Source organism: Helianthus annuus, chromosome 6 (assembly GCF_002127325.2).
Source record: "Helianthus annuus cultivar XRQ/B chromosome 6, HanXRQr2.0-SUNRISE, whole genome shotgun sequence".
Classification (NCBI taxonomy): domain Eukaryota; kingdom Viridiplantae; phylum Streptophyta; class Magnoliopsida; order Asterales; family Asteraceae; genus Helianthus; species Helianthus annuus.
In genome coordinates this window covers 47,124,394-47,132,834 of record NC_035438.2, presented here as the reverse complement: position 1 = coordinate 47,132,834, position 8,441 = coordinate 47,124,394, and the positions used below count along the sequence as shown (strand labels likewise).

General features: G+C 38.9%; 1 protein-coding gene across 1 annotated transcript in view; it reads left to right on the top strand.

Moving 5' to 3' along the window:
- The window catches only part of LOC110944693 (G-type lectin S-receptor-like serine/threonine-protein kinase At4g27290), a 10,545-nt gene extending 2,450 nt beyond the window's left edge, over positions 1–8,095 (top strand). Inside the window, exons 2-9 of the mRNA XM_022186344.2 lie at positions 27–92; positions 179–318; positions 497–704; positions 2,019–2,244; positions 2,326–2,365; positions 3,103–3,111; positions 7,599–7,700; positions 7,790–8,095. Of these exons, the coding sequence (XP_022042036.2) occupies positions 27–92; positions 179–318; positions 497–704; positions 2,019–2,244; positions 2,326–2,365; positions 3,103–3,111; positions 7,599–7,700; positions 7,790–8,095 (1,097 nt within the window). The remainder of the gene's footprint in view (positions 1–26; positions 93–178; positions 319–496; positions 705–2,018; positions 2,245–2,325; positions 2,366–3,102; positions 3,112–7,598; positions 7,701–7,789) is intronic.
- The last annotated feature ends 346 nt before the right edge of the window (positions 8,096–8,441 follow it).

Here is an 8,441-nt window from a genome sequence, read left to right as displayed (position 1 = left end):
AGTCTTTCTGGGAGTTGTTCTTATAGGCTTAAGCTCTACAATATTCTGGTATGCATGGAGAAAAAGGCATCATGCACAACCTTTGGGAGAATGTAAGCAATATCTACAGTTTGGAGTAACATGAATTCTTTGAGCAGATTCTGTCAGTTTAAAATCTTGTGTTATTTTTATTGCATAGGGGGATCACTGGAAGTCTGTGAAAGGCAGCAAGAAGTCATGGAGCTACCATTGTTTAGCTTCTCAATAGTAGCACAATCTACTGCTAATTTTTCATCAGATAATAAACTTGGAGAGGGTGGATTTGGACCAGTTTATAAGGTAAAAGTATAAAGTGCTATGCATGCTGCCACTTTTCAAAGTATAACATAATATCAAAGATCCAATGAATTGAAGACATGCTTTGTATTATAATCATGCCACATATATAAAAAGATACAAATGAAAGTTACACTTTGATGTTTGTATAGTATTCATTTTCGGAAATGGTAATATTCAGGGTGTGCTAGAAGGGAAAGAAATTGCAGTTAAGCGTCTCTCCACGACTTCCAGACAAGGACTCAATGAATTCAAGAATGAAGTGATTTGCATTTCAAAACTCCAGCACCGGAATCTTGTTAAGCTCCTCGGATGTAGCATAGAGGGAGACGAGAAATTGTTGATCTATGAATACATGCCAAACAGAAGCCTAGACCTGTTCATATTCCGTCAGCATCATATATAATATCATAGTTGATTTAAAATGAAACTATAATGAACTAAATTTACATGTTTAGCAGATAAAACACAAAGCACACTTCTTGATTGGACTGTTGGGAATAATCTTGATTGATCGGGTCAGAGTCGGGTTGACGGATACGGGTCGCGGAACTAATCGTTTTGTTTAAATGGGCCATCCATCAGTTAATGGGTCATGGGTAAGAAGCTGTCAAAAGTTGACCAGGTTTATCGGAGGAAGTTTGAAATTATGGACGTGGCTACTAAATAAAAGGAGTTCATTGGAATATTCTTTTAGCATGTGCCTGTTACTTTGTTTATTATAAATAGTAGGGTTTAATTGTTTTGTCATGCACCATTCACTTTCCTTGCTTCCGATCACCAAGTCGCGATCGGTACTGCTGCTGCTTCAATTCTTTCTCAATCTGAAAATCGTTCACTACTTCTTCCTTCTTTCTTTCGATCACATTATCACAACATTGAACAGCCCTTCCTCTGCAGCTTCAAGGGGCTGCTCCCTCTTCTCTGCACTCGACTCTCAAACCCGCACTCGTTTCTCGACCTTGCTCTGATTCCAAATGTTGGTTCAGGCCCTCACAAAACACTCAATACACGTTCACGTACAAGCTAAATGATAAACAAATACACTTTATAACTCACTGCTTTATTTGAATGAAAGTGAATGGTGCATGACAAAACAATTAAACCCTACTATTTATAATAAACAAAGTAACAGGCACATGCTAAAAGAATATTCCAATGAACTCCTTTTATTCAGTAGCCACGTCCATAATTTCAATCTTCCTCCAATAAACCTGGTCAACTTTTGACAGCTTCTTACCCATGACCCATTAACTGATGGATGGCCCATTTAAACAAAACGATTAGTTCCGCGACCCGTATCCGTCAACCCGACTCTGACCCGATCAATCAAGATTATGGGGGTGAATGTTGGGAATAATCTTTATTGATCGGGTCAGAGTCGGGTTGACGGATACGGGTCGCGGAACTAATCGTTTTGTTTAAATGGGCCATCCATCAGTTAATGGGTCATGGGTAAGAAGCTGTCAAAAGTTGACCAGGTTTATTGGAGGAAGTTTGAAATTATGGACGTGGCTACTGAATAAAAGGAGTTCATTGGAATATTCTTTTAGCATGTGCCTATTACTTTGTTTAATATAAATAGTAGGGTTTAATTGTTTTGTCATGTACCATTCACTTTCATTCAAATAAAGCACTGAGTTATAAAGTGGATTTGTTTATCATTTAGCTTGTACGTGAACGTGTATTGAGTGGTTTGTGAGGGCCTGAACCAACATGGACAAAGCGATTACACATCATTAAAGGAATTGCCCGAGGACTTCTTTATCTGCATCAAGATTCACGACTAAGAATCATTCATAGAGATCTTAAAGCGAGCAATATTCTACTAGATCTGGACATGAACCCAAAGATATCAGACTTTGGCATAGCAAGAAGCTTTGGAGGAAATGAGACTCAAGCAAACACAGAGAGAGTTGTTGGTACATAGTAAGCCACAAAACCCAACTGTATATTCATTATGTTTTTTTGTTAAGTTCATTATTTTTAGAAACATTTTGCCGACTGCAGTGGTTACATGTCTCCGAAGTATGCATTAGATGGTCTTTTTGTTGGACATCCGAAACATCATCATCATATGCATAAGAATATGCATTTGCAGAAAAAGGTTTTTCTCGATTTGCAGACATAGTGATATAAATATGCACTGTAAGAAATGATGAAGAATATGCAGAAAATAACGAGAATTGAGTGGACAAATTCGGTAACTTGAAAATGTCTTGGTAACCAGCAAAGTTTGCTGGTAAACTACTATATAAATTACATAATGGCGGTTAATCTTGGCGGGTAACTGCCATGGCAGTTTAGTTTGAAAGTTTAACCCGCTTATCTTCTTAAACCGCTTATCATCTTGTCCTAATACGTTAACATTCAGACTACATATCATACACACATGCATATTCGAATAATAATAAAGACATAACTAAAGTTTAATTATAATTGTAACGATGATACTTCCAACACAACCCCCTTAAACTTTGGTTATGTTAGAGCCCTGTTGCATGACACTTCGATTAGCATCTTCTACTGCTTTCTTCATGTAGCTGAAATGGAAACGCTTCCTCCTTTTGTGCAAGTTCCAATCATCCTCCCATCCATTTCCAGCGAATAATGCAAATTGTGTCGAATCTGCACCATTGCGATCATTACCTGCATCTTCATCATGAGCAGTACCTGCACTCCGAGTCTTCCTATGTCTCTGACTCCTGAGAATTCAGCATCATCATTCACCATTTCTTTCACATGCACTACTTCCTGCACCGATTTGAACTTATAATAGTATTCTAGAACATCAAGGTACATAGCGTATGTAATCCTCATGTAATCTCCATCTTTATGTTCAAATCCTAAATCTTTTGCTATGATTGGCCATGTTGTTGATGCAGATTTTGTGTCCGATGCTTGTCGAATAGATTAGTTTTATTTTATGCTGAATTTGTAATAGTTAGTGAAACGGTCAAACGAACGTGTATAGACCCGCTCGTTTGAAGTGGTCAAACGAGAGGGTTGTTGGTTTGACTGTGTGTGTGTGTTGCTAGACAAAGTTGCTGTGTTGTTATTGGTGTCGAAGGATAAGGCATCGAAGGATTATGAATATCCTTCGATGAGCTCGAAAGATACCCATCGAAGGATGGACCTCGAAGGATATCATTCGAGGTATGTGTGTATCTTTCGAAGACTGTCTGATCGAAGGATGATGTTTCGACCAGTCAGTCTGATCCTTCGACCTGCAACCTGTGTTTTGGTATAAATACCAACACTTTGTCATTTGCAACACAAGAGTGAGAGCACAAGTGTGTGCTAGAGAGTGAATGGAGGTCTGAGACCTCACCGGGAGAAATCACCACTTGGTTTCTCCCCGGATGTATACTTCTTTGGTATTAGTTCGGTTGTCATGTAACCGGGCCGACTTGTAATGTTTACTACCGGATTAATACAAAGTTTGTTTCTTATCATCTCTCTTATCTCTTCCATCTTTGAACATTATCATGAAAATCACGGATTCGGTCCCGAAACCTGGACCTACAATTGGTATCAGAGCCATGGTGCCCGATTTAGTAAAACTAACCGTTTACTAAGTCACATGTGCTCTAGATCTGTGATTTTTGTGGGTTTTTGTTCAAGATGTAAAAAGGTGAAAATGAGAAAAACCCAGATCTGGACCCGGATATCCAGATCTGTGCTAAACCGGGTGTTGGGTTTTATGTTTTTCCCCTAAATCTTCAAGTTTCCATCATCAAAAACTGTATACAAAGCATTTTCGTCGGATCTGCAGATGAACAGTCCCTGTGTTCTTGATGTTCTTGAAGTTCGTGACAGATCTTCATATTTCGAAGGATACAAATTTTTGAAAGATATTTCGAAAGATGAAAAGGGTGCTCGAAAGATGAGTCTTTGGGTTGAAGGATCCAGATCTGGATCGAAAGATACCAATTGTTACGAAAGATCCAGCTGTTGGGTATCGAAAGATCAAGATATTTGTGGGAACCTTCAACAACTTCGAAAGATATATGTTTTCGAAACATAAGAATCGAAAGATATGTTCGAAAGATATGCCATATCCTTCGTTCCTGGCACGAATTTTCGAAGGATCATCTTTCGATTGATCATATCTTTCGATTGTGGGAAACAGTGTGGAGTCTTTCGATGGATCATCCTTCGGTTGTGGCACAATCATCCTTCGGTTGATTAGATCTTTCAAAGGTCTTGTAATATATCCTTTGATTTGGGAGTGCAGGATGATGCGGCATGATGAAAACAAGAAATGATGAAGACTTGATTGTTGAAAATGTGGGGTAGTCACGGTTACCGATGCAATGGCAAAAATGGTGACGCGACTATTATGGGCCAAAAACAACACGATATGTTCGCTTCCGCGCATCAGTATTTATGATTGTTACCGGTTATTCGGAAATGTTCGAAAGGATTTTGTTTATTGTCATATTCTCGCATTTGAAGACGAACGTATGAACCTGGAACGTCTATACCGGTCCTAACGAGTTCACAAAGTCTTTGGTCTTTGGGGGGATACAAGTCAGATCCTACGGGGTACCAGGGGACGTTCTTATTCAACTAGATTATGCAAAGAAGAAAGTCATGTTCGTGAATTTTCGGAACCGAGAACATTCAATGAAGATTGATGACAGTTCCGCTCAGTGGAGGGAATTGGTGAACATTTGACGACAGTTTCTTTGAAGTGGAAAGAATCTGTTAAGGTTTAGAGATTTTACCAAAGAAATGGGGGGATAAAAATTTTCAATGTTGAATTTCTTCGGTAAAATTCTAAACGCAATCACAGGTGGTAGAGTTTGTGATTTTCTGGTGTTACAAACGGCTCTGCGTGGAATGTTTTGCACAGACGCTTGAAGATCAAGACTTGATGCAGTTGTTTATGAATGGAACCTTTATCATATGCCGGTTGGAGTATTGGAAGATCAGCGGAAGATCGGTCAATTGATACTTTTGAGGAAATTGCACAACACTCAACACGGATACGCGTACTTTGAGGGGGAAATCTTATACAATGAGCATCAGGATACTACTTACCTGGATCATCGGTCAAGGGGGAATTTGTCTACACAGAGAAGATGAATACTTGGCTGAAGATTGATTGCAATTGCATTTTCAGCATTCGACAGCAACGGACAAGGGGGAATTTGTTGATGCAGATTTTGTGTCCGATGCTTGTCGAATAGATTAGTTTTATTTTATGCTGAATTTGTAATAGTTAGTGAAACGGTCAAACGAACGTGTATAGACCCGCTCGTTTGAAGTGGTCAAACGAGAGGGTTGTTGGTTTGACTGTGTGTGTGTGTTGCTAGACAAAGTTGCTGTGTTGTTATTGGTGTCGAAGGATAAGGCATCGAAGGATTATGAATATCCTTCGATGAGCTCGAAAGATACCCATCGAAGGATGGACCTCGAAGGATATCATTCGAGGTATGTGTGTATCTTTCGAAGACTGTCTGATCGAAGGATGATGTTTCGACCAGTCAGTCTGATCCTTCGACCTGCAACCTGTGTTTTGGTATAAATACCAACACTTTGTCATTTGCAACACAAGAGTCAGAGCACAAGTGTGTGCTAGAGAGTGAATGGAGGTCTGAGACCTCACCGGGAGAAATCACCACTTGGTTTCTCCCCGGATGTATACTTCTTTGGTATTAGTTCGGTTGTCATGTAACCGGGCCGACTTGTAATGTTTACTACCGGATTAATACAAAGTTTGTTTCTTATCATCTCTCTTATCTCTTCCATCTTTGAACATTATCATGAAAATCACGGATTCGGTCCCGAAACCTGGACCTACACATGTGTTTTCAGTGGTCACTTCTCGGTTTCCCCATCTCTTGCCACCAAAATATACAGACTTAATAAATCTATCTTTCTTTGATCCGAGAAGTAGGGTGGAACAGGCTTTGAAGTGATTCCCATATACTCGTTCAGGAACGAGCGGATCATTTCTTCAAACTTCTTTTGAAGATCAACCTTATACTTGAATACGTATTCTTGATCATCGAGCATATTAATTAGGGCCTTGCAATCAGCAAATTCATGAAATTCTAATGTTTTTAGAATCATCAGATTCCAGTCAGCCTCATATTCATTCGAAACATTTAGAGTTTCGAAATAAGAATTCAGATAATCATTTTTAAATTCATCATCTATACCGCACATGTCTTGCAGTCTTCTTCTCTCCTTTAAACCCAATTCCTCCTCCTTCGTCAATCCAGTCACATCATTTATTGTATTTATCACCGGAGACGAAAACATGGGAAAGATTTTGCATGTATCGCCGGATTTTCTGACCGTGAAGCCTTGAAGTGTTAACTGTTCTAGGCTTACAACATTCCTGTCAATATCCGGCGAGTAGAAAACACTAGGAATACGCAGTGTTTCGGTTCCCATTTTCATTTCCACTGTACCCACTCCTCGAATGAATAAGAAATTATTCATTCCGGATCTTGTTTCGACACCCATTATATGTTTTACTCGCTTGAAAACATCGAGATTACCCACAAAATGATGATTAAATGTTGGATTAACATACCAGATTTCTTTCCATTGTCCACCGTCGGTTCCGGTGACAATCATCTCCTCACGGCAGTGCACATCATCTTCTTGCTTTCTGATTCCGGCATTAATTGCTTGTCTAATCAGTTGCGTCCTTCGTCATTCTCCTTGGCCTTACACATATAAATTTGGTGTCCAGGCAGATGGTAGTAATAACATAATCTTTCACGAGGGGTTCGGCGTTTTTTCTCATTTTTCTCATCAATGCAATGTTGGCAAGGCATAGATGTTGAAGTCGGTTTAACTTCTGCATCGATTCTTGTAGTGGCTCTGAAACCACTATGTTGGACATCCGAAACATCATCATCATATGCATAAGAATATGCATTTGCAACGGAAGGTTTTTCTCGATTTGCAGACATAGTGATATAAATATGCAGTGTAAGAAATGATGCAGAATATGCAGAAAATAACGAGAATTGAGTGGACAAATTCGGTAACTTGAAAATGTCTTGGTAACCGGCAAAGTTTGCCGGTAAACTACTATATAAATTACATAATGGCGGTTAATCTTGGCGGGTAACTGCCTTGGCAGTTTAGTTTGAAAGTTTAACCCGCTTATCTTCTTAAACCGCTTATCATCTTGTCCTAATACGTTAACATCCAGACTACATATCATACACACATGCATATTCGAATAATAATAAAGACATAACTAAAGTTTAATTATAATTGTAACGATGATACTTCCAACACTTTTCTCAACGAAGTCAGATGTGTTTAGCTTTGGCGTTTTGGTGCTGGAGATTGTAAGTGGGAGTAGAAACCGGGGATTCGTTCCTACTAAGCAAGACAATAACCTTATTGGACATGTAAGTTCACCTGCCGCAAAATGCTCTTTTGATTTGTAATTATAGTTCTTACTCTACAACCAAATTAACTATTTCTATATTATGTTCAGGCATGGAGAATGTATAAAGAAGGCAGGTCAATGGAACTCATTGCTTCAACTTTAGATGAACCAGTAGATCCATCCCAAGTTTTAAGATCAATCGAAGTGGGGTTGTTATGTGTTCAAGAAAGCGCAGATGACAGGCCAGACATGTCATCAGTGGTTCAAATGTTATGCAGTGAGGGTGCATTGCAGAAACCTAAGCAGCCAGCATTTTTCACAGAAAGGGAATTTCATGGTGCTGATTTCTCTTCAAGCACTTATCCAACAAGCTCAACCAATGATTTAACCGTTACAGAAGTAGTTGCTCGATAACACACATGTTCATAACTCGGTAATATATAATATTCTTGGCGAACGGGGGCGTATAGTGGTGGTTGGCTGTGTAGGGTTGCTGGAAGACCTGATGTGAGTAGAGATGACAATTGGATGTGTATTAGTAATCCCATTTCCATACCCGATATAAATCATGTCTTACACTCATTGTGATTTCTAAATACTTTCTTACTATTTTAGTTGTTATATAACTAGTTTTTTTAGGCCACGCGTTGTGACGAAACTGAACAAACGATAATGTAAAACAAACGTGATTTGAAAATAAAGAATGTTGTTTAGAAAGTCAAATTTCATTAGAACAGTTTAGTTTATCATCGTATCGTTT